This window comes from Mercenaria mercenaria, chromosome 4 (genome assembly GCF_021730395.1).
Source record: "Mercenaria mercenaria strain notata chromosome 4, MADL_Memer_1, whole genome shotgun sequence".
Classification (NCBI taxonomy): Eukaryota; Metazoa; Mollusca; class Bivalvia; order Venerida; family Veneridae; genus Mercenaria; species Mercenaria mercenaria.
The window spans coordinates 57,136,123-57,162,172 of NC_069364.1; the positions used below are offsets into that span (position 1 = coordinate 57,136,123).

The 26,050-nt window shown below is 36.4% G+C and overlaps 1 protein-coding gene across 1 annotated transcript in view; it reads right to left on the reverse strand.

Moving 5' to 3' along the window:
- Positions 1-12,949: 12,949 nt before the first annotated feature.
- LOC123551819 (T-complex protein 11-like protein 1) overlaps positions 12,950-26,050 on the reverse strand; it is a 31,971-nt gene continuing 18,870 nt past the window's right edge. The window contains exons 6-9 of the mRNA XM_053542220.1: positions 25,078-25,262; positions 22,728-22,909; positions 17,370-17,536; positions 12,950-16,745 (exon numbers count right to left, since the gene is read on the reverse strand). Coding sequence (XP_053398195.1) covers positions 16,513-16,745; positions 17,370-17,536; positions 22,728-22,909; positions 25,078-25,262 — 767 coding nt within the window. The 3' untranslated portion in view covers positions 12,950-16,512. The remainder of the gene's footprint in view (positions 16,746-17,369; positions 17,537-22,727; positions 22,910-25,077; positions 25,263-26,050) is intronic.

Genomic DNA, 26,050 nt, shown 5'->3' on the forward strand with positions numbered 1-26,050 from the left:
AAAGTGAAGTCATAATACCTGTAATTAAATGTATTGTCCTGTTTTGAAACATTATTTTGCCATCCACAATTAAACTTTAAAATAAGATATTTAGAAAATGGTGTAAAACAGAGATTTTTTTAAACAGACACATTTTAAAATGCAAAAATATGACAAAAATATATGTCTGTGGTACTGTAAATATGTTCTGTTAACAGTTTTTTTTTTTATTGTTTCAGTAAAATGTTAAAAAAAGGAATCGTGTTTTTAATGTTATTATAGTTGTCATACAGGTATAATGGATGTATCCACTCTCTGTGTAACGTAGTTCACATAACGAAATTGATATGTGCAATGTTGTTTCCAAAAAAATATTTTGCCAGTATTTGCAATTTTTTTACATGTTGAAATGGGTAGCAACAATGATTAATGTGACGAAATTAAACGCAAAAATAACTGATTATATAAAAAAAATCTTCAACAGATTTTCTCAAAAATTGTCCACATTTCTGGTTTTGATGTGAAACCTGGCACAATGACACGATGATGAAAACGTGAAATAATATCGCGTTTCATCATCGTTGTTTCGAATTTTACAATCGTAGTTTCGACCTTTCACCAACGTGGTTTCGTTGTTTCGACTTTTCAACATGCTTTCGGGCTTATGGGTTTTATTTACGCGGCGATGGCCCTAACGGGACACCGTAGAATTCAGGCCCCGTCATTCTTGGTATTCCTAGATCAGTTATTTTCCAAAAATAAAACCAACCCCAATGATTTTCAGAAAATCATTAATCTGTAGATCGATTTATTTCCTTTTACTGTTTGCGACATAGAGACATTAATAGAAATTTTATCTGAGATTAAAAACAGCATTGCTCGGACTTGATTACACTGGAAAGTTGCCACTTCGCTATTTCTGTGCCTGTAAAAAAGAACACATACCAAAGTATAAAATATGTTAATACCAAGTCTGACCTTTTCATATAATTAACATTGCACTATTCTGTTTTGACATTTGAGAGTTCAATTTAGGTCACAAACAGGTAAATAGTTTTCCCTATATATTCTATATAAAATTGATATTTTTTAAAGAGCTACCAAACATAGCTAGACCCGTTTCAGAGAACAAATCCTTACCTTATTTTAAAGAGTTATGATAAAACTGATATAAAATGAAGAGAAAAGTAGGGGTCATGTATCTTCTAAGAGAGATTTCTCTGGTCACATTTGCTTACTGTATCAAAATCACACTGATGTGACCTGGAAGTACTACTCATACTAAAATTGAGCTTCACTTCACCAAATACAACTTGCTCTCCCATTTTTTTCCTACCAAAATGTCAAAAATACATCCGCAATGAAATTTAAACAGAAACTAGTTTTAATTTAGACCTCTGATGCCATGCCAAGTGAAAAATTAGTGTTCAAATACCTGGCAGCCACGCTGGTTCCTTTTGTTTAGTTAGGCCTTTATAGACTCGCCTGTTGAATAGTTTGCTTAAATTGTTTGTATTAAAGTGAACCATAACCCATAATAACAACTAACAAGAGCACCGCCTTGCGGGTGCTGACGCTCATCTGATTTTTTTTGTATAATAGAAATATTGTCCTACCCATGATTTTCTAAGTCTAAAAAGGGCCATCACTCTTGCAAAAAGCAGGATAGAGTTATGTTTCTTAATGTACAGTGTCCACTTATGATGGTGAAAAACTGTTGCAAGTTTTAAAGCAGTAGCTTTGATAGTTTATGAGAAAAGTTGACTTAAACATAATATTCAACCAAGAAAATGATTTTTCTAAGTCCAAAAGGGGCAATAATTATTGCAAAAAGCAGGATGGAGTTATGTTGCTTGCTGTACAGGGTCAGCTTATGATGGTGAACAAGAGTTGCAAGTTTAAAAGCAATAGCTTTGATAGTTTAAGAGAAAAAGTTGACCTAAACATAAAACTTAACCAAGAAATCTGATATTTTCTAAGTCCAAAAGGGGCCATAAATCTTGCAAAAAGCAGGATGGAGTTATGTTTCTTGCTGTACAGGGTCAGCTTATGATGGTGAACAAGTGTTGCAAGTTTTAAAGGAATAGCTTTGATAGTTTAGGATAAAAGCTGACCTAAACATAAAACTTAACCAAGAAAACTGATTTTCTAAGTCCAAAAGGGGCAATAATTCTTGCAAAAAGCAAGATGGAGTTATGTTTCTTGATGTACAGGGTCTGCTTATGATGGTGAACAAGTATTCCAAGTTTCAAAGCAAAAGCTTTGATAGTTTAGGAGAAAAGTTGACCTAAACATAAAACTTAACCAAGAAATCTGATATTTTCTAAGTACAAAAGGGGCCATAAATCTTGCAAAAAGCAAGATGGAGTTATGTTTCTTGCTATACAGGGTCAGCTTATGATGGTGAACAAGTATTCCAAGTTTCAAAGCAATAGCTTTGATAGTTTAGGAGAAAAGCTGACCTAAACATAAAACTTAACCAGGCAACGCCGACGCCGACGCCGACGCCGACAACCGCTCAAGTGATGACAATAACTCATCATTTTTTTTCAAAAAATCAGATGAGCTAAAAATGGCATTGTGGTTGCGCAGTGGCCGGTCACACCGGCGTAAGGGTTAAATCTGACCCCAGTTAACCACATTTTAATGTCACGCACATTCAATGCAAAATGCAATATATAATGCTTTATCTGCGGTATTGATTGTGTACGCTATAACTAATGAAAAAGATATTATAATATACGTAATAAACGTCCCTAATATTTCATTTTATTTAGTTTTCCCCAGTGAGTGGCGCAAGACCAAGTTCTGGTCAACATTTAGAAAATATTCAATTCAAAAATATTATAGAAGCTAGTGCATTACACCGCAAGTCATGTCTCAACTTGTAACAACAGTAACTTATGACAACACGACATTATTTACATGTATCATAATTTACATCACTGGTATTCATTTGTCACTCTGAGATAAAATGTATCTAAATTGAAAAAGTTACTGAAAAACAATGTTAATGTCCTTAACAAGGGTTTTCTTGCAAGTTTATGGAATCATCCTAGTGCCAAAAGTGTAAAATAAAATGAAGTAAGGGTTGCCTAATTAGGACATAATTAGTACTAACCGTGATTGTATTGCTAGTCCTCAAAAGTCGTTCAAAGTTTGACATTGTTCCTTTTAACTTACCTGAGCACAAAATGCTCGTAGGTGAGCTGTTATGATACCCTGCTGTCCATCGGTGAACCGACGGCCTCTGTTCACCCAAAGGTAATGTAAATGAAAAAGGCAATTCCTACAAAACTGACTTCGTAGATGCCGATTTTCATCCCGACGACTACATTAGTATTGTCCGTGATAATGACGGCTACACCAAAGAAAACTTGGAACCGATAATGTTGACTAAACTTACGTCGGCAGTTATCCCGGTGGCTATGGAAACCTTAAATCGAATGCTACACGTGATAGGCGAGACCCTTGCAGTGACGAGACACACACGACGTCGGATTAACTAATACTAACACGACCAGATTCATTTTTCTATTAAACAAAGACAGCTGAAAACTTTGTGTGATTATAAGGATACAGCAATTCATTTTTCTGACGTCACGTTATTACTTACGTCAGAGCGTCAAACGGCACAGCAGAAACCAACGGAAAACAGGCAAATATTTAATGAATGTAGTCAAGGATGTACTTTAAAATCCTTGGCAACGTGTTCGAATCGAAATAATACATCTCATTTAGTGATTTGCTCTTGAATAAAATCATTGTCGTGCAGATGCGTATTATTATATCACTCGAGCTGCGCCCTCGTGATATCATTCTTTCGCATCTGAACTCCAAACAATGATTTTATTCAATGACAAGTCACTAAATGAGATATATTATTTCTTAAGTGAATGCCAACACCGATGATGACAACTGAAACAATGATGCTGTTTGATAACGGTAGTGACTAAATTGGCGCCCAAATGATGAAAGGATTCATCTCTAAGCATTAGAACTAGTCCAGGGCCTAATTAGGAAATAGTTAATCATAATTATATATTAGTATGTCCTAATTAGGAGATCAGGTGTTACTAAGCGCTACTAAGTCCTAATTATGAGACAGTGGGTCCGAATGGAAGGCCACACATTTCAATCCACACTTTCTATTATATACAAAATGTGTCGTTGGTGATTATCAGATAACTGGATAAATTACATTTGTGTAAGATTGAATAATGAGAAGCTGGTTTCCCGTGCAATATCTGAATAATGAGTAAAAGAATCCGAAAATGGTAATAATCAAATGTAATAAAAACTCGTTTAAAGACTGAAGCCAAAACAAACTAGAGATCATAATATTGAATACTTGCATTCGATAAATGTTTCGCATAAAAGAAATGCATTTATTATTCGAATAAACAATATTTGTGCAATAATATCAAGTGCGACCGTTTCCGCGAGATTGCACAGCGATCTAACGTCATTCACAAAAAAAGAACATGGCGCCGTTCGGAAACAATCTTAAACAAGAGGGCAACGATGATCCTAGGTCGCTCACCTCAGTAACACACTATAACAGTGTAAACATGTCTGACCTAGTGACCCAGTTTTTGAACCACATGACCCAGTTTCAAACTCGTCCGAGTTTTCAAGGATCAAGTTTCATGGAGACTAGAACAAAAATGTGGCCTCTAGAGTGTAAACAAGATTTTTCTTTGATTTGACCTGGTGAACTAGCCTTTGACCCAACCTGACCCAATTTTTAACCCTTCTGAGATTTCATGGAGATAAATATTCTAACAATTTTCAAAAAGATTGGACCAAAAATGTGCCCTTATGAGTGTAAACAAGAATTTTCTTTGATCTGACCTAGTTACATAGTTTTTGATCCCACATAACCCAGATTAAAACTCGTCCAAGTTTTCATAGAGACAAACATTCTAAAAAGATTTCGTGAAGATTGGAGCAAAACGTGGCCTCTAGAGTGTAAACAAGCTTTTCCTTTGATTTGACCTAGTGATCTGGTTTTTTACCCTATGTGACTCGGACTTTAAATCTTAGATTCTAAGACTTCGTAATAACAAACATTCTGAGCAAGCTTTATGAAGATTGAAGCAAACATGTGGCCCCTAAGTGTAAACAAGTGTTTCTTTAATTTGACCTCATGACCTAGTTTTTGACCCTACGTGACCCAGATAAAATCTCATTCGAGATATCATAAAGACAAACATTCTGACCAAGTTTCATGCACATCAAATGAAAAATGCAGCCCCTATTGCACACACTAATTTTTTCTTTGATTTGACAGTGACCTAGTTTTTGACCCTAGATGACCTATAGGCCTATTCAATCTTGACCTAGATTTGATCAAGACAAACAATCTGATCAAATTCCACGAATATCCAGTAAAAAAATGCAGACCCTTTTGCATACACAATGTTTTTCTTTGATTTCACCAGATGATCTAGCTTTTGACCCAAGATTACCCATATTCAAACTTGACCTACATTTCATCAAGAAGATCATTCTGATCAATTTCCACAAATATCAAGAGAAAAATGCAACCGCTATTGCACAAATACAGTTGTTTTTTGGGTTTTTTTTTCATTTGACCAGGTGACCTAGTTTTTGACCACAGATAACCCATATTCGAACTTGGCCTAGATTTCATCAATACAAACATTTTGATGAAATTCCGCGAATGTTCAGTAAAAATGCAGCCCCTATTGCAAACATAAGGTTTTGTTTTTATTCGACCAGGTGACCTAGTTTTAGACCCCAGATGACCCATATTCAAAGTTCTAGATTTCATGAAAATGATCATTCTGATCAAATTCCACAATATTCAGTGAAAAATGCAGCCCCTATTGCACACATTCTTATCAAATTCCACGAATATTCAGTAAAAATGCAGCCCCTATTGCATACACAAGGTTTTTCTTTGATTTGATCAGGTGACCAAATTTTTTTTTTACCCAAGATGACCCATATTCGAACTTGACCTAGATTTCACCAAGGCAAATATTCTGATCAAATTTCATGAAGATCCAGTCTAAAATGCAGCCCCTATTACATACACAGGGTTTTTCTTTGATTTTTTATTAGGTGAACTAGTTTTTGACCCCACATGACCCAGTTACAAATTTGACCTAGAGATCAAGACAAACATCCTGACCAAGTTTCATAAAGATTGGGTCAAAACTGTGGCCTCTAAAAGTGTCAACAAGGCAAATGTTGTCGGACGACGCACGACACCGGACAATGACTAGTCACAATAGCTCACCTTGAGATAAAAACTGGAGCCTAAAATTTAAACAAGAGCTGTCCGTAAGACAGCACGCTCAACTTTTCTCAGTGCTTGACTCTGAATCAGGGCTTTGCCAGTAAAATCTCTATAAAACTTTAACAAAAAAATTCTAAGTTGAAAAGTTACATAACTCAAAATTCAAACAGAGCTACAGTGATTGTTTCTCTTGGTGTAAACTTTGATAGTAAATAACTATTTTAAGTTTCAAGTCAATTGCTTTGATAGTTACAGAGATATTTAATGTTATCAAAAACTTTAACAAAAAAATCCAAGTTAAACAGGGGCATAACTATGTCAAAATTCAAATCAGAGTTAAAGGGATTGTTTCTCCTGGTGCAGACTTTGATAGTAAATAACTATTTTAAGTTCAAAGACAAAAGCTTTGATAGTAACAGAGATATTTGACTATCAAAAACTTCGACCAAAAATTCTAAGTCAAAAAGGGGCATAACTCCATCAAAATTCAAATCAGAGTTATGTGGATTGTTTCTCCTGGTGTAGACTTTGATAGTAAATAATTATATTAAGTTTCAAGTTAGTACCTTTGATAGTTACAGAGATATTTGACTTTACCAAAAACTTTAACCAAACAAAAATTCTAAGTCAAAAAGGGGCATAATTCCAGCAAAATTCAAACCAGAGTTATGGGGATTGTTTCTCTTGGTGTAGAATTTGATAGTAAATAACTATTTTAAGTTTCAAGTCAATAGCTTTGATAGTAACAGAGATATTTGACTGTATCAAAAACTTTAACCAACGGTGACGCCGACGCTAGGGCGAGTGCAATAGCTCTTCTTTTTCTTCGAAAAGTCGAGCTAAAAATGAACATTAAATAATAGATAAAAGTAATTTTTTCTAACGATATATGTAGATCAAAACTGAAACAACCTTTTTCTTTGATTCAATATATTTAAACTGAAATTAGGAACTGTCTTTTTATAGGAAGGTGAATTACAATTCAATGTTGGCGGGTCTTTCTGTCAGTTCAACTTAGATGTTGAAAAGATCGATATCCTGTCAGTGACATTTAATTTGACTTTTAGATCTCATGGAAAGTATCCACTTATTAAAGTAGCACTCTTCTGTAAAAATGTAAATACAAGAATTAAATGCGATTTTTGTGCGTTGAGACGGATCATATTGGGACTTCCTGCATATTAATCGAGGATCGCTAGCATGAATTCTTGCATATTATTCCAGGATGGCTAGCATGATTTTCAATTTGGAAATAGTGTCTCTGAAGTTACAACTGCTTTCAGTGACTGGACCTAGTTACCCAGTTTCAAACTTGGGATATAGTTCATAAACACAAACATTCTTACCAAGTTTACTGTAAATCGGGTTAAAAATGACCTCTGGGATGTTTATAAGGATTTCTTGTGAACTAGTTTTAGATTACTCATTCCTCTCTTTCAAACTTTACCTAAATCTCATAAAAAACTACTCTCTCAGCAGTTTAAATGTTTATTTGGTAGAAAAGTGGCCCCAAGAATAAGTTTTAACAAGAAGTTTCTATGATTTGACCCAGTGACCTAATTCTTGACTCAGATGACCAGTTTTAAACTTAACCCTTATCATGCTGGACAGGATTGGTTCTGTCTTTGCGACCAGTGTAGATCATGATCAGTCTGCACATCCATGCAGTCTAATCAAGATCTGCACTGTTCGTCATTCAGTCAGTATATCTTTGATAAGCATCCCTGTTAACAGTTAATGGCACTGTCTAAATTAAAAGAAGGACAAGTTCATTACAGAAATTTAGAAGGGTAAGGGTTTAATGTATTTCAGACTTGTATGTAAAAAGCTGTCTTTCTTTTACAATTACTTCAGGGGCTATAACTTTCATATAAATAGGGTATGTGAAAAGACATTTGCTGTGAGATATTTGATAGTATACATACTTCCACATAACTGAACAACATTTGACACTGTAGGGACATATATTGTTATCCAACATAAGGGAAATAACTCTAGATTTCCTGAAAAGCATCCTCCAGTAAAAACAAAACTAACAAATAATATCTACTCAAGTTCATTTACTATGCAAAAATACCATTTTAACAGCAACAAAAAATAACAATACAGTATTGCTACTTTACAATAAATAATGACTCTGTTAAATCAAGAGGCAAGTAAATGGTTTTTTTCTTCATTTTTCTTATTTCATATAAAAGGCATGGCTCAAGTATGCTCAACAGACAAGATCGAAATGTCTATAAAATATACTTTACAAAACTTATAATTAGTTACATCGATCTCAAGAATGGGCCAGGAGCATCCAAAATCCGCAGATCCGTGGATAATTCTCGTCCCTGCTAATTAAATTCTGAATATCCTATTCTAGCATAAAACTGCTGTTATTGTCACTTTTCGAGAGTGTTTTAACAGGAGAGAAAACGTGTGTTAACAAGGAGATTATCGCGCTCGCGTGCTGTTATAACACCTTTTTATATATGTGCGTTCCGTGGCAAAGCGTAAACGCCATTCGGCCCCAAAACGGATAATTCAAAACGAAATGACGTCAACATACAAAAGCAACACAGACATTCCCGCGCATTTCGTGGAAATTTAATGACGCTGAGTGACATTGTATTCATTTATCGGTTATTTATGCGTTTTATGCTAGAATAGCGTTAGCGCATGTTCTTTTCGTGTTATAACATCTTCAGAATCCCTCGGGAATCGTTGGTACCCTCGCCCTGACGGGCTCGGGCACCAACCAATCCCTCGGGATTCTGCAGATGTTATAACATGAAAAAACATGCGTAATCCCTACATTACAAGCAATGAGGCAAATGTAAAGTAAATCTAAATGTTAAACAAAAATGATGTCAACATTGTATGACACATACTCCCTAAAATGCTTGAAAGAATTACAAATAATAGAGTCTACAACAGGAATATAACTCCTGAAAAAAAAATTAATCATGAAAGTCCTGATAATATGTGCATAACAATGTGTAATAGTTTCATTTCAGCTGGATAGAAACTGTAGGAGTTTAGTACACAATGTTCTGTTGTAGCTGTATATTTCAAAGTAAAAAATGGGCCCAAATCCAAAAATGATAATTGGACATGCAAGTCCTAAAAATTTGTGCATGTCAGCTTCATATTGATGAGGTTACTGGTATACCAAGTTTCATTTCAGTTAAATGGAAGCTGTAAAGGCAGTACAGTATACAAGAAAATGTGATGGAGTGACAGTCAAACAGACAATTCAAACACTGTATGCCTCCTAGGTCTTTGACACGGGGGGGCATAAAAACATCAGGTATTTTGAATCTTCATTTCTAACTAAAGTTACTAACCAAATTCTTTTATGAACTGTGCCATGAGAAAACCAACATAGTGGGTTTGCGACCAGCATGGATCCAGACCAGCCTGCGCATCCGCAGGATCCATGATGTTTGCTTTCAAAGCCTATTGGAATTAGAGAAACTGTTAGCGAATAGCATGGATCCTGACCAGACTGCGGGGATGCGCAGGCTGGTCTGAATCCATGCTGGTCGCAAAGACACTATGTTGGTTTTCTCATGGCATGGCTCATATTTTTGTTAACACATTAACACTATCTTGGTCCATAACCACAGTAACCCATAAGGGAACTAAATTCTGGTTTCCCGGACGCAACAGTACCAAAGTGGTTGCAATTTCTCATTTCTATATCTAAACTACTCATTGAAAACCATTTTTCTTCATTTAGTAACAATGACTGATCCAAGCTACCCAAAGTGCAGCCAAAATGTTTGGTCTCCATGAAAGTTACCTATTTACCAGGTTTGGTCTACTTATCTCATTCCTAACTGAAGTTATTGTGAGAATATCATTTTCTTCTTTTGTTAAGAATGATCTTGACCTTGATCCAAGCAATCCAAAATACAACTAAAACCATGACCGCCATGCAAGCTTTTCAAATTCTGAGCTTGGCTGCAACACTTAATGCCTAACTGAAGTTATTGTGCAACTGCATAAACAATTTTCTGTAAATGGTAATAAAATGCCCTTGATCACAGTGACCAAAACACATACCTTAGTCTCCAAGAATGCTACATGATTATGTACTAAGCTTAAATAAAATACCCCACAGCAAAAATAGACATATACATGTACCATATGAAAAGAAATACTCCATGCAGCAAACATGATATAAGTACTAAGGGCCATAACTCTTGTGTTCCTCAAGCAATTTCACTGAAACTTGCATTGCCACATATCTCAATTACAGTTCACATTATTACCATATTTTACTGAAATACTCCTATGACTTAGATATAGCTCCTGACGGAAGGATGGATAGACAGAAAGGTGGACGGTATCAAAACTATATACTTCTGCCTTTGGTAGGGATAGTAAACAAGAGGGCCATGATGGCCCTATATCGCTCACCTGTTATCATTGCACTTGAGGACAAGAAAGGTCCTCAGAAAAAATACCTAAGTCCAAAGGACAGGAACAACAAAGGAAAGAAATTTAACCAAAAAGAAAAAAAATTCTCACAAGGTACAGATATGTCAAAATACACCTAAAAATTGGAGGTACCATCCATGTTGTACCACAGAAAAGTGGTCTCGGTTTTTCCCTACGGCCAATAATAAAAAAGTTACTAAAATAAGCTATTTATAGTAACGTAAAAGGGAAGTAATTAAAAAAAAAAAAAATAATGTTAGTGGACAAAAGAAGGATCTGCCAAATAAATCTGTTGACATAAATGAAATTTCAGATCAGTATCTTCATTAGTTATGGAGATATAACAATTTTAATTTGAAATAAAGGGAGGTAATTTGACATAAAATCAGCCCATAGTTATCTACCCTGATTGTCTCAGTCCAACTAATAACAATAATGAAATTCCAAATAAGTATTGTCATTGTCTCAGTCCAACTAATAACAATAATGAAATTTTAAGTAAGTCCTGTAAGTACTTACTGATATAAATCCATTTTGACTACAATCAGGGTAAAATAACTCTGGAACATATGATTGGATCTGATTTGTCATGGAATCCAAGATTTATTGTTGTTGAAGATATTTTGGAAGTTTGTATCAAATAAAACCTTAAATGAAGTCTCTATATGGCTGCAAAAGCCAGAATAGCCAATTTTGGACCTTTAAGGGGCCATAACTCTGGAACCCAAGATGGAATCTGGCCAGTTGATGAAAGGAAGCAAGATCTTGTGGCGATACAAGTTGTGTGCAAGTTTGGTTAAATTCAAATCATAAATGAAGCTGCTATTGTGCAGACAAGGTCAAAATAGCCAATTCTGGCCCTTTCAGGGGCCATCACTCTGGAACCCATAATGGGATCTGGCCAGTTCAAGAAAGGAACGGAGATCTTATGGTGATACAAGTTGTGTGTAAGTTTGGTTAAAATAAAATCATAAATGAAGCTGCTATTGTGCAGACAAGGTCAAAGTAGCTAATTCTGGCCCTTTCAGGGGCCATAACTCTGGAATCCATAAGGGAATCTGGCCAGTTCAAGAAAGGAACCAAGATCTTATGGTGATACAAGTTGTGTGCCAGTTTGGTAAAATTCAAATCATAAATAAAGCTGCTATTGTGCAGACAAGGTCAAAATAGCAAATTTTGGCCCTTTCAGGGGCCATAACTCTGGAACACATAACGGGATCTGGCCAGTTCAAGAAAGGAACCGTGATCTTATGGTGATACAAGTTGTGTGCAAGTTTGGTTAAAATAAAATCATAAATGAAACCACTATCGTGCAGACAAGAGATTGTTGACGGACGGACGGACGGACGCACGCACGGACTGACGACGGACGAAGGGTGATCACAAAAGCTCACCTTGTCACTATGTGACAGGTGAGCTAAAAAGCTAAAAATTATACATGGATGAACAGACACACATTTTATGCATAAATATCAATCTGAATCAAAATATATTTATGAAACAATCAAGAGCTTAGCACAGTTTATAGTCTATGCACATGAAGGCATTACTTACAAGCAAGCCTGGACTACTTTAATTGTAACATGCTCGAGAAAATATAATAAACAAGCAAATTCGATGGATTGGTATCCCCCGCCGAAAGGGTTTGTGGTGAGGAATGGCAAAAAAAATATATCCGTCAAAAAGTTAAGGATGTTAATAAGAAGCAAATAATTTCATTAGTCAAAATCAATTTAACAGAAAACAAATGTCTAATTAAAGAGTACACAATAAATGTATGATACTTTGATTCTTACTAAAGAATTTATTTTGAATGGGATATGCTTATTGTAATAAGCTTAGCTTTTAAAATTAAATGCAGTTAACTGAAATGTGAGCTTGAAGTTTAACTGGAACGAAATATTGTCTTTGAGTGGTTTGGCACCAGGTGTTGCTGATTAACATGTACATTTGAACTTAAAAGAACAGACGTCCTTAAGAGAACACAGGTAAGATATCTTGAACATGGCTGAGGGCAAGGTTTGTGACGTCACAACTTAACATGTTGAAGGTTTGAACATTTAAAAAAAAAAAAGGAATGGAAATATAATTATATATGTATATATTAATTTTTTAGGAGGTGGGGGTGCAGGGGAACGGGAGAGGAAACAAAATTTCACATGTTGATTATAAATATTGATGGAAATTAAAAATGAAAAAAAAAAAAAAAAAAAAAAAAAAAAAAAAAAAAGGGTAAATGGGTGAAGTTGTTGGTGGGGGGGGGGGGGGGCAGAGGATGCATGATTAGTGGTGGGCATGACTGTATGGAGGAGTGAGGTGGGTGGGGGAACTTGCATGTTGATAAATAACCATGGAAGGTTTGAAAAAAAATCTAAAATAAGAAATGAAAAAAAAATAATATTATTATTTGTTTTTTTGGGGGGAAGGGGGGTTGGGAGGGGGAGAGGGTGTGACCAAGACAAGTGGGTGACCAGGTGTAGGTGCGCAACTTCACATGTTTCTAATAAATGTTCACAGAAAAGAATGAAAGAAATTTAATGAAATTCTGCCGAATGGTAAGTTTGTTATGTACAAATATGTGGATTTTTTTTTTTCTGGGGGGGGGGGGGGGGGGGGGGTTGATAGAGGATGCATGATCAGTGGTGGGCATGACTGTATGGAGGAGTGAGGTGGGGAAATGGTACAACTTGCATGTTGATAAATAATCATTGAAGGTTTAAAAAAAAATCTAAAATAAATGAAAACGAAATTATTTTTTTTGGTGGGGGTTGGGGGAGGGGGGGAGCGGGGTTGGGATGGGGAGGGAGTGTGACCAAGGCAAGTAGGTGACGAGGTGTGGGTGCGTAACTGCACATGTTTATAATAAATGTTCACAGAAAAGAATGAAAGAAATTTAATGAAATTCTGCCAAATGGTAACTTTGTTATGTACAAATATGTGGATTTTTAGACAATTAAAGGGCAATAACTCTGAAATCCATACAAAATTGTGTGTGCACAACCACATTATAGTGCTCTAAATTCTGTTAAAGTTTCATAGTTCAAGGTCAAATATATCAAAAGTTATGATGCAGAAATTGCCATATCTATAGATCTATAGTACCCTATATTATAGTTAACACTAGAAACTTCTAAGGGCCATAACTCTGGTGTTACTTGGGCAATCTGTCTGAAACTTGATGGGCCCCATAACCTCATAGTGGTGAACATGTTTATGAAGTTTGTCTGAAAAAAATGTAAAATAATGATTTTTTTTTGGGGGGGGAGGGAGAGGGGGGGGGAGGGGGAGGGGTGTGATCAAGGTAAGGGGGTGACCAGGTACACAACTTCACATGTTTACAATAAATGTTCATGGAAAAGAATGAAAGAAATTTAATGAAATTCTACCAAATGGAAAGTTTGTTTTGTACAGATATGTGGATTTTTATACAATTAAAGGGCAGTAACTCTAAATTTACAAATAAATCCAAACGAAATTGTGTGTACACAACCACATTATGGTGATCTAAATTCTGTTTAAGTTTCATAGTTCTAGGTGAAATATATCAAAAGTTATGATGCAGAAATTACCATATTTATAGTACCCTATATAGTTAACACTAGAAACTTCTAAGGGCCATAACTCTGGTGTTACTTGGGCAATCTGACTGAAACTTGACGGGCCGCAAGAACTCATAGTGGTGAACATGTATATGAAGTTTTAAATAAATATTCCCAACCATTTCCTAGATATGGCTCCGGACAGACGGACGGACAACGCCAAAACTATATCCCTCCGACTTTCGTCGGGGGATAAAAATTATGCTGATCTATATTATCATGTAGTAGTGAACTTGATGTCACCTGACTTCACCATGGCCTCTAACTGGTCCATGCCTTACATCAGACTATAGTCTGTTAAGAGATTTTACCACAATTATCTAACTTACTGTATATTCAGATTATGCTGGAATGATGTTAAAATATGTGACAGAGATTTAAAAATTTTCAGTTTCTACATAATAAATTAAACCTCTGTTCAAAAGATGAACATGTATTATATCGAGAAGCATGTTTACAAATATGGAAACAAGAGGGCCAAGATGGCCCTAGGTCGCTCACCTAAGAAACACTCCATAACAGTGTAAAACATGTTTGACCTAGTGATTTCATGGAAACAAATATTCTGACCAATTTTCATTAAGATTGGACCAAAAAATTGGTCTCTTGCGATAAAACAAGCATTTTCTTAGATATGACCTAGTTTTTGACCCTAGATGACCCATGTTCAAACTCGACCTAGATTTTATCAAGGCAATCATTCTGACCAAAATTCATGAACATCAACTGAAAAATACAGCCTCTATCACATACAGAAGTTTTTTCTTTGATTTGACCAAGTGACCTAGTTTTTGACCTCAGATGACCCATATTCAAATGCGACCTAGATTTCATTAAGGCAATCAACCTGACCAAATTTCATAAATATCAACTGAAAAAAACAGTCTCTATCGCATACACAAGATTTTTCTTTAATTTGACCTAGTGACCTAGTTTTTGACCTCAGATAACCCATATTCAAAACGGACCTAGTTTTCATCAAGGCAATCACTCTGACCAAATTTCATGAAGATCAATTGAAAAATACATCCTCTATTGCATACACAATGTTTTTCTTCGATTTGACCTAGTGACCTAGTTTTTGATCCCAGATGACCCAATTTCGAAATCAGCCTAGATTTTATCAAGGTAATCATTCTGGCTAAATTTCATGAAGATCAGTTGAAAAATACAGCCTCTATTACATACACAAGGTTTTTCTTTGATTTGACCTAGTGACCTAGTTTTTGACCCCAGATGACCCATTTTCGAACTTGGTCTAAATTTAATCAAGGCAATCATTCTGACCAAAATTCATGAAGATCAATTGAAAAATACAGCCTCTATCGCATGCACAAGGTTTTTACGTGATATGACCTAGTGACCTAGTTTTTGACCCCAGATGACCCATTTTCGAACTCGGCCTAGATTTCATCAAGGTAATCATTCTGACCAAAATTCATAAAGATCAATTGAAAAATACCACCTCTATCGCATACACAAGGTTTTTCTTTGATTTGACCTAGTGACCTAGTTTTTGACCCCAGATGACCCATTTTCGATCTCGGCCTAGATTTCATCAAGGCAATCATTCTGACCAAAATTCATGAAGATCAATTGAAAAATACAGCCTCTATCGCATACACAAGGTTTTTCTTTGATTTGACCTAGTGACCTAGTTTTTGACCCCAGATGACCCATTTTCGAACTCGGCCTAGATTTTATCAAAGTTATCATTCTGACCAATATTCATGAAGAAGAATTGAAAAATACAGCCTCTATCGCATACACAAGGTTTTTCTTTGATTTGACCTAGTGACCTAGTTTTTGACCCGAGATGATCCATTTTCGAACTCGGCTTAGATTTCATCAAGGTTATCATTCTGACCAATATTCATGAAGATTAATTGAAAAATACCACCTCTATCGCATACACAAGGTTTTTCTTTGATTTGACCTAGTGACCTAGTTTTTGACCCGAGATGACCCATTTTCGAACTCGGCCTAGATTTCATCAAGGTTATCATTCTGACCAATATTCATGAAGATTAATTGAAAAATACAGCCTCTATCGCATACACAAGCTAAATGTTGACAGACGACGGACGACGGACGCCGGACATCGAGCGATCAGAAAAACTCACCTGAGCATTGCTCAGGTGAGCTAAAAATGGTTTTGGTCCACTGGACTAATGCAGGGGAATAACCACTCGGAAAGGGATAAATACTGTCACAACAATCATGAAGTCTCCTGAACTAGGACACAGCGTCTGCTGGAGACAAATCTTCCTGCAAGCGTTTTAATAGTGTTCCTATAATATTAGCATAATACTGTCCGAACACTGATCTATTGTGTGAAATAAGTCTTAGAAACTGTCCACAAATCTGAGACAGTTCCTTCTCCATCACGGACGTTCCTGCGGGTACTTTCAATGGTTCTGTTAACTTGGAGAACAGTGCTTGCTGTATGAAGTCTAGAACACGTTTTGCTGAAAGTAAAGAATTAAAACAATATGTGTGACATAAAATGAATGACTTTTCTGTTAAAAAAAATATGTCCACAGAAATCAATTTGGAATAAAACTGCAGCTGAGATTTCTCCATGTGTACATAAACTGGTGTGTAGCAAAGTGCAATATATAGGCCAACTTTGCTTGCTGAACTCTGATTACTAGAATACCTACATTAACTTGAACACTTATCCGGTTAATGCAAATTCTCTACCCCAATTCATGTTGTTCTATGTACCATGGACAGCTTGAAAAAGTATGGCTGACCTATTAAACTCTACTTATTGTCCTGTTCAGTATATCATAGTGTACATTGCTGGTCACTTTTCTCCACTCAAACAAAAAGGTTGAAACTGAAACTCGCTATTGTCTCACGTATAGTGAACCTCTTGTTCAGCTTCTTCAGTTGTGAATCTTTTCAAACACATGCCGAATCAGTTAAAGGAGGGTTATAACTGTATATATCTGTACTACTAGAAACAAGATTGGGACCCAGAAAACTCCTGTGCCATTTTTACAGTTTTTTATACCGTTTCTTCTAGGGAAGAATTTAAACAACTAAATCCTGGACTGATTACTTCATATATCAAGACATTTACTTACACATCAACGTAATAATTTGGTTATCTTTCTCTTTAAGTGTTGTTATTTGGCCCTTGAGAGTTTTCTGCTGGGTTTCATCATGGGCTGGAAATCCATGCTCCTTCAGGAACACTTCTACATTCTTGTTGACCTGCTCGCTTATATTCTCTAGAACTGACTCCAGGTTGCTGCAAGAACATTATGACAATGATAATGTTGCTACTGCTGATGTACATTTACATAAATTCATACTTTACTCTACAGACCTAAAGTTAACTTTCACGGAGATACAGTTTTTTAAAGGTTTGAAATAAAACTGTGTTTATCTTTACCATTCTTTACACAACCAGCATTTTTTGTTTTTGCTTGACCCCTGGTCAGCTTGGTATCAGCTAGCTAAAAATAGGTCCTGAACAACAGGTACACGAAAGAAAGTCATATTTAAAAGAAGTTTCAAAGAAAAACAAAATATCACTAATGTCACAATGAAACAGATGGATTTAAAAACATAACAAGAGGGTCATGATGACCCTGAATCGCTCACCTGAGTGATATGAGCCACATGTTTCAAATGGCAAACTGGCGCTAAAATATTAGAAAGTACGTCAGTAGGTCACATTCATGGTCACTGAAAGACAGTTTTAAGATTGGTGTGCAAAACTGTACATGTCATCCAAATTTCAAGGCTGTATCTTAAAAACCAAGAAAGTAGGTCAGTAGGTCAAGGTCACAGTCAAGTGATCCCTAATCGCTTGGGTCATCAGGTAATTATAATTAAACAGTCTAGGAAATACGACCTGATAATTTTTGAAGTATTTTTTCCTATATACATGTAACTCATAATTATAACAAGTGACCCCCAGGGTGGGGCCTCCTTTCACCCCAAGGGCATAATTTGAACAAACTTGTTACAGAGATCCACCAGGCAATGTTACACACCAAATATCAAATGCCTTGGTCTTGAACTTTCAGACAAGAAGATCTTTAATTTTTTTCCTATATAAGTCTACATTAAACTTGGTACTCCAGGGCAGGGCCTCTTTTCGCCCTAGGGACATAATTTGAACAATTTTGGTAGAGAAACACTAGGAAAGGCAACATACTTAATATCAAAAGCCTAGGCCTTGCAGTTTCAGGCAAGATTTTTAAAGTTTTTTTTCCTATATAAGTCTATGTAAAACATGAGACCACCGGAGCAGGGCCTCTTTTCACCCAAGGGGCATTATTTGAACAATTTTGGTAGAGGACCACAAGGCAATGCTACATACAAAATATCAAAGGCCTAGGCCATGTGGTTTTAAACAAGAAGATTTTTAAGTTTTCTACTATATTAGTCTATGTAAAACTTGTGACCCCTGGGGTGGGGCCTCTTTTCACCCCAGGGGCACAATTTGAACAATCTTGTTAGAGGACCATAAGATGATGTCACAGGCCAAATATCAAGGCTCTACGCCTTGCGGTTTTGGACAGGAAGATTATTAAGGTTTTTCCTTTCAGTTGCCATGGCAACCAGAGTTCTGCATGGAATAAAATTCTTTTAATAATTTTGAAAGGGGACCACCCAAGGATTATTCCTGTGAAGTTTGGTGTAATTCTGCCCAGTGGTTTTCAAGAAGAAGATATTTTTAGAAAATGTTGACGGACGGACGACAGACATTGAGGGGTCACAAAAGCTCACCATGAGCCTTTGGCTCAGGTGAGCTAAAAACTACGTGAAAAGTGAGTAAGAAACAAGAGCTGTCACTATTGGTGACAAATGCCCCCGAATTAGGCCCAAGAATGCCACAGTTGTATGCGCAAAAAAATCACATATCATTTTGTGACCTTGACCTTGTGACCTTGACATCTCATTATAGGGAACATTTATGCCAAGTAATTTCAAAATCCCTTCATCAATGGCAGAGTTATGGACCAGACAAGAAACAGACCATGTTAACCTTTGACCTCTAAGTGTGACCTTGACCTTGGAGCTAGGGGTCTGGGTCTTGCTCATGACACGTCATCTCATTATGAGGAACATTTATGCCAAGTAATTTCAAAATCCCTTAATGAATGGCAGAGTTATGGACCGGACAAGAAACAAACCCCGTTAACCTTGGACTTCTAAGTGTGACCTTGACCTTGGAGCCAGGGGTCTGGGTCTTGCGCATGACACGTCGTCTCATTATGGTAAACATTTATGCCAACTTGTCTCAAAATCCCTTCATGGATGGCAGAGTTATGGACCGGACACGAAACAGACCATGTTAACCTTTGACCTCTAAGTGTGACCTTGACCTTGGAGCTAGGAGTCTGGGTCTTGCGCACGACACGTCGTTTCATTATGGTGAACATTTATGCCAAGTTATTTCAAAAATCTTTATGAATGGAAGAGTTACAGCCCGAACCAGAATTTACTGGACACACACACGGATGGACGGACAGTGCGATTTTAATATGCCCACCTTTGGGGGCATAAAAATTTCCATCTGAGTATTAAACACATGAATACAGATAAAATCTCCCATACTGCTTAATTTAACAAAGGCAGACAACATCCCCCACTTCAATTTTTCACTTATATCTAAATCTCACTTCTATTTTAACAAGAGGGTCATGATTACCCTGGATCGCTCACCTGAGTAATATGAGCTACATGTTTCAAATGTCAAACTGATGCTGAAATATTAAGAAAGTACGTCAGTAGGTCACATTCATGGTCACTGAAAGTCAGTTTTTTAGATCTGTGTGCAAAACTGTATATGTCATCAGAATTTCAAGGCTGTATCTTAAACAAGAGGGCCATGATGGCCCTATATCGCTCACCTGTTATCATTGCACTTGCGGACAAGAAGGTCCTCAGAAAAAATATCTAAGTCCAAAGGACAGGAACAACAAAGGAAAGAAATTTAACCAAAAAGAAAAACAAAATTCTTACAAGGTACAGATATGTCAAAATACACCTAAAAATTGGAGGTACCATCCATGTTGTACCACAGAAAAGTGGTCTCGGTTTTTCCCTACGGCCAATAATAAAAAAGTTACTAAAAATAGGCTATTTATAGTAACGTAAAAGGGAAGTAATTCAAAAGAAAATTATTGTAAGTTAACAAAAGAAGGATCTGCCAAATAAATCTGTTAACATAAATGAAATTTCAGATCAGTATCTTCATTAGTTATGGAGATATACCCATTTTAATTTCAAAAATAAAGGGAGGTAATTTGACATAAAATCCGTCCATAGTTATCTACCCTGATTGGCTCGGTCCAACTAATGACAATAATGAAATTTCAAATAAGTCCTGTAAGTACTTACTGATATAAATCCATTTTGACTACAATCAGGGGAGGTAATCAGATATAAAATAACTCTGGAAACTACGAATGGATCTGATTTGTCATGGAATCCAAGATTTATTGTTGTTGAAGATATTTTGGAAGTTTGTATCAAATAAAACCATAAATGAAGTCTCTATATGGCTGCAAAAGCCAAAATAGCCAATTTTGGACATTTAAGGGGCCATAACTCTGGAACCCATGATGGAATCTGTCCAGTTTAAGAAAGGAACCAAGATCTTGTGGTGATACAAGTTGTGTGCAAGTTTGGTTAAAATCAAATCATAAATGAAGTTGCTATTGTGCAGACAAGGTCAAAATAGCTAATTTTGGCCCTTTCAGGGGCCATAACTCTGGAACCCATTAGGGGATCTGGCCGGTTCAAAAAAGGAACTGAGATCTTATGGCAACACAAGTTTGTGCAAGTTTGATTAAATTTAAATCATAAATGAAGCTGCTATTGTGCAGACAAGGGCAAAATAGCCAATTCTGGTCCTTTCAGGGGCTATAACTCTGGAACCCATATAGGAATCTGGCCAGTTCAAGAAAGGAACCAAGATCTTATGGTGATACAAGTTGTGTGCCAGTTTGGTAAAAATCAAATCATAAATAAAGCTGCTATTGTGCAGACAAGGTCAAAATAGCTGATTTTGGCCCTTTCAGGGGCCATAACTCTGGAATCCATAATGGGATCTGGCCAGTTCAAGAAAGGAACCGAGATCTTATGGTGATACAAGTTGTGTGTAAGTCTGGTTAAAATAAAATCATAAATGAAACCACTATCGTGCAGACAAGAAATTGTTGACGGACGGACGCACACACGACGGACGACGGGTGATCACAAAAGCTCACTTTGTCACTATGTGACAGGTGAGCTAAAAACAAGAAAGTAGGTCAGCAGATCAAGGTCACTAACAAGTGACACCTAATTACTTGGGGTCATCAGGTAATTATAATTAAACAGTCTAGGAAATATGATCAGATAATTCTTGAAGTATTTTTCCTATATAACTCGTATAAAAGCTAAGTGACCCAAGGCAGGGCTTTAAATGGACCCTGTGAATAATCTTAGTAAAGAACCACTAGACAGATGTAAAATATCTAAGCTCTGTGTAAATTCAGGTGACCATGGGGCAGGACCAGTAATGACCATGGGATCATAACTTTAACAATCTTGGTAGAAGTCCACTAGACATTGCCACATGCCAAATATCTCAGCTCTAAGTCATCAGGTTTCAGAGAAGAAGATTTTTGAAATTTACAATATAGTCACATAAGGAAATTAAGCCTTGTCCGCAGGCTTAAGCAATTTTGGTAGAAAAAAAGTCACCTAAAGATCATTTTTACAAAGTATCTTTGAAATCCGGCTAACAGTTTCTGAGAAGAAGATTTTTAAAGATTTTCCTTTTAGTTACCATGGCAACCACAGTACTAAAGGATTTTAATTCTTTAGGCAATTTTGAAAGGGGGGCATCCAAAGATAATTTCTTTGAAGTTTGGTGTAAATCTGCCCAGTAGTTTTGAAGAAGATTTTTTTAGAAATTGTTGACTGACGGAAAACGGATAATGGATGACGCACAAAGGACATCAAGGAGTTCTTATTCAATAAAATCAAAGTGGTATTTTTTTCTGCCTTGATCAAGTTCAGCAGGCTGCATTTATCCTAGGAGTTATCCATCCAAACTTTCAAAAGACACGGCTGTGTTTAAAGTGAGAGGCTGAAGGCATGCATTGCTGTGTTAAAAGAATGTGGAGGATGAACTTTAAACTAAATAATAATAGAAGGAGGTTAGTTTAAACCTGTTTATGTTACAGTTATAGATTTGAAAGGAGGTTCCTTTAACTTATGTAAACTACATCTATAACCACTTCTTGAACTGCTGGTCAGCATTCGTTTGTAAGTAAGAGACTGTATTGACACCTTTACATTAGGTTGTAGGTTTGACACTATGCAGGTTAGTACCATAACTCTTAAGACAGCAGCACTGGTTTTTCCCTGGAAACAGTCAAGACTTTTTCTTACAAATCAAACCTGATTACCAGTAAGTACAAACTAATACTAACCCATCTTCTACCCCCTCCAACAGAGTGCATATTTCCTCTTTCAGCTTGACTTTCAGTGACTGTACACCAGCTATTGACTGACCTACTGTGTTGTATGTAACAAGTAGGACAGATGTAACCAATGTCAAGTGCTGAGTCTGCTCTCTTAGATCAAGGAATCTGCTCTGGTCTAAAACAAGTGTCTGAAAAAAATAAATATACCCCGCATATAACAATTAACTTCTTCTACATGATCACTTAACTACCTGGCTTTACTAAAATATATGAAATGTGTGTCGTGTGAATTAGCAATAACCACCTACAGAGTCGTTTTTTAACTAGAATGTGTCTGTAGGACACAGGGTGTGCCCCCCACTGGTACATTTGTCACAAATAAGTGGCAATAATTCAAATGTTTGCAGTCTTAATGGGGTATAGCCTCAACAAACATTTTATGAAAAGGATTCATTATTCTAGGCGCTATACTTTTTGAGCTGTGAGCATCACAAACAAAAAATCCACTATTTTGGCTATTTCAAGGGCCATAACTCAGTAATAAGAGCTAAGGTTCTCAAGAAGAATGCCAAGTGTGCAAGGTCACATCACGATAAAGACTCCAGCAAGGTTTCCTGAATTTACATCAAATACTTTTTGAGCTAGATATATAATTAGGTGAAAAAGTGCATTTTTTTACTATTTCAGGGGCCATAACATTAAAAATAAGGGGTGAAGCCAGACAAAAAATTAGAGGTGTGCAAGTTTATATCATGATAAAGACTTATGCGAGTTTTCAACCATTTATATGAAATACTTTTTGAGCTAGGTGTGTCACAAGGTGAAAATGTACATTTTTGACTATTTCAGGGGCCATAACTCTAAAAATAGGGGGCGGACCCAAATGAAAAATAGGAGGTGCACAAGTTCATATCATGATTAAGACTCATGCAAGCTTTCATGAATCTATATCAAATACTTTTTGAGCTAGGCATGTCAGAAGGTGAAAATGTGCATTTTTGACTACTTCAGGGGCCATAACTCTGAAATTGGGGGCAGACCCAAATGAAAAATAGGAGGTGCGCATGTTCATATCATGATTAAGACTCATGCAAGGTTTCATGAATCTATATCAAATACTTTTTGAGCTAGGCATGTCACAAGGTGAAAATGTGTATTTTTGACTATTTCAGGGGCCATAACTCTGAAAATAGGGGGTGGAGCCAGATGAAAAATAGGAGGTGCGCAAGTTCATATCATGATTAAGACTCATGCAAGGTTTCATGAATCTATATCAAATACTTTTTGAGCTAGGCATGTCACAAGGTGAAAATGTGCATTTTTGACTATTTCAGGGGCCATAACTCTGAAAATAGAGGGCGGAGCCAGATGAAAAATAGGAGGTGCGCAAGTTCATATCATGATTAAGACTCATGCAAGGTTTCATGAATCTATATCAAATACTTTTTGAGCTAGGCGTGTCACAAGGTCAAAATGTACATTTTTGACTATTTCAGGGGACATAACTCTGAAAATAGGGGGTGGAGCCAGACGAAAAATAGGAGGTGCGCAAGTTCATATCATGATAAAGACTCATGCAAGGTTTATCAATTTATATCAAATACTTTTCGAGCTAGGCGCGTCACGAACTTCGGACGGACGGATGGACGGACGGACGGACAGACGGACGGATGCACGGATAAGAACAAATCTATATGCCCCCACCACTCATGGGGGGGCACAAAAAGTTTATTGGTTCAATGATTATGCACTTGAACAGCTAATACACTTTCAAATTTAATAGCATGTCATTCAGTGAATATATACCATACATAGCCTAACTGTATAAATCTGCTGTTATGGATCTCATAGGTATAGTATCTAATGAAGACATTTTTTTGTGAGGGTGGGGCAGGGGTTAAGAGTCACACCAACACAATTAAGTCACATGATGACTTTTCAAGCTTTTGATGGTGGAGGAATACCCAAGGGTGGGCATTATTTCATCATAGGCTGGCACCTGGGTAGAACTATCAACCTTTCCTTAAGTCAGCTGGATGACCTCCTCACTTGAAGAAATCTACATACTAAGCAAGGCTCCAAACACACATTGGTGTATGGCAAACAAATCAAAGTAAGCACCCTTAACCACTCAGCCATGGTTTACTAATTTAAAACTGTTGATCTATTTACTGGATAAAATTCTGTTAGGTTTTAAATCAGTGAGTCCAGAGGTTTACTTACTATCCACAGATTCCTTATTACCTCCAACAAGGAGAGCTATCAACCCTGACAGACATACAAACAAACATTAATCTATCAACATGGATTATACACTAAATCATTATATTATTTCATTTTTCTAACACGTTTTTACCTCTGGAAAAATTTTGCTTGTGTCCCACTGCAACAATTCCATATAAGCCCCATTCAAGATGGCTGCAGGTGTAGTCATATTGGCCTGTGTGGCTCCCTCTCTAGGAGTAACTCCCCCTGGCCTCAATTTCTCAAAACTTCTAGTTAACCATTGTTTGGTGAGTTCAAGACCATCTATCCCAGCTTCTGAAAACAGGAGGTAAAATGTTGTATTTAATTGTCAGCCAGTATTTAATTGTCAACTAAACTGTAATACATCTTAGCCCATATTTATCAACATTTAAAGTTTAACCCTTACCCTGCTAAATTTATATAATGAACTTGTCCATTTTTCAATTTGGACAGTACCGTTAACTGTTAAAAGGAGCGCTTACCAAAATGATACTGACTTTAATTGTGAACAGTGCAGATCTTGATCAGACTGTGTGGTTGTGCTGGCTGATCATGATATACACTGGTTGCAAAGGCAGAAACAATTGTGTTCAGCACGATGAGGGTTAAGAATTTTCTATGTGCTTCATCATTGTAATATTGGCACAGACTGTAATGAACCTTTGCTTAAGTGTTAGACACTTCAGCAAATTTTCATCAGTATATACACTTTGCAAACAAAGTTAGGGCAAACTGAATAAATGTTGTTCTTTCCTCTAAGTTCCAGACTTTAAACATTGATGAGTACAGATCCTAGTAACATCATGGCACTGTACAGGACATTTAGTATTTAATATTTCTGATAAACTATTTTGTCTGTAACTTTTGTCTAAACCATGAAGTAAACCAAACAGAAAATACTCTAGCAGTTAAGTTAGAGCTGTGCAAAACAAATTTCTCTGAACCGTATCATTAATTTTTAACTTTTTTTTGAGGTCCTAATTTCCTGAAATTGTGAGAAAAATTCTGAAGAACAGCCAGCCTTAGCCCTACAATCTGCTTTAATATGATCATAGAAAAGACCACATTTTATTCTCTAGGCA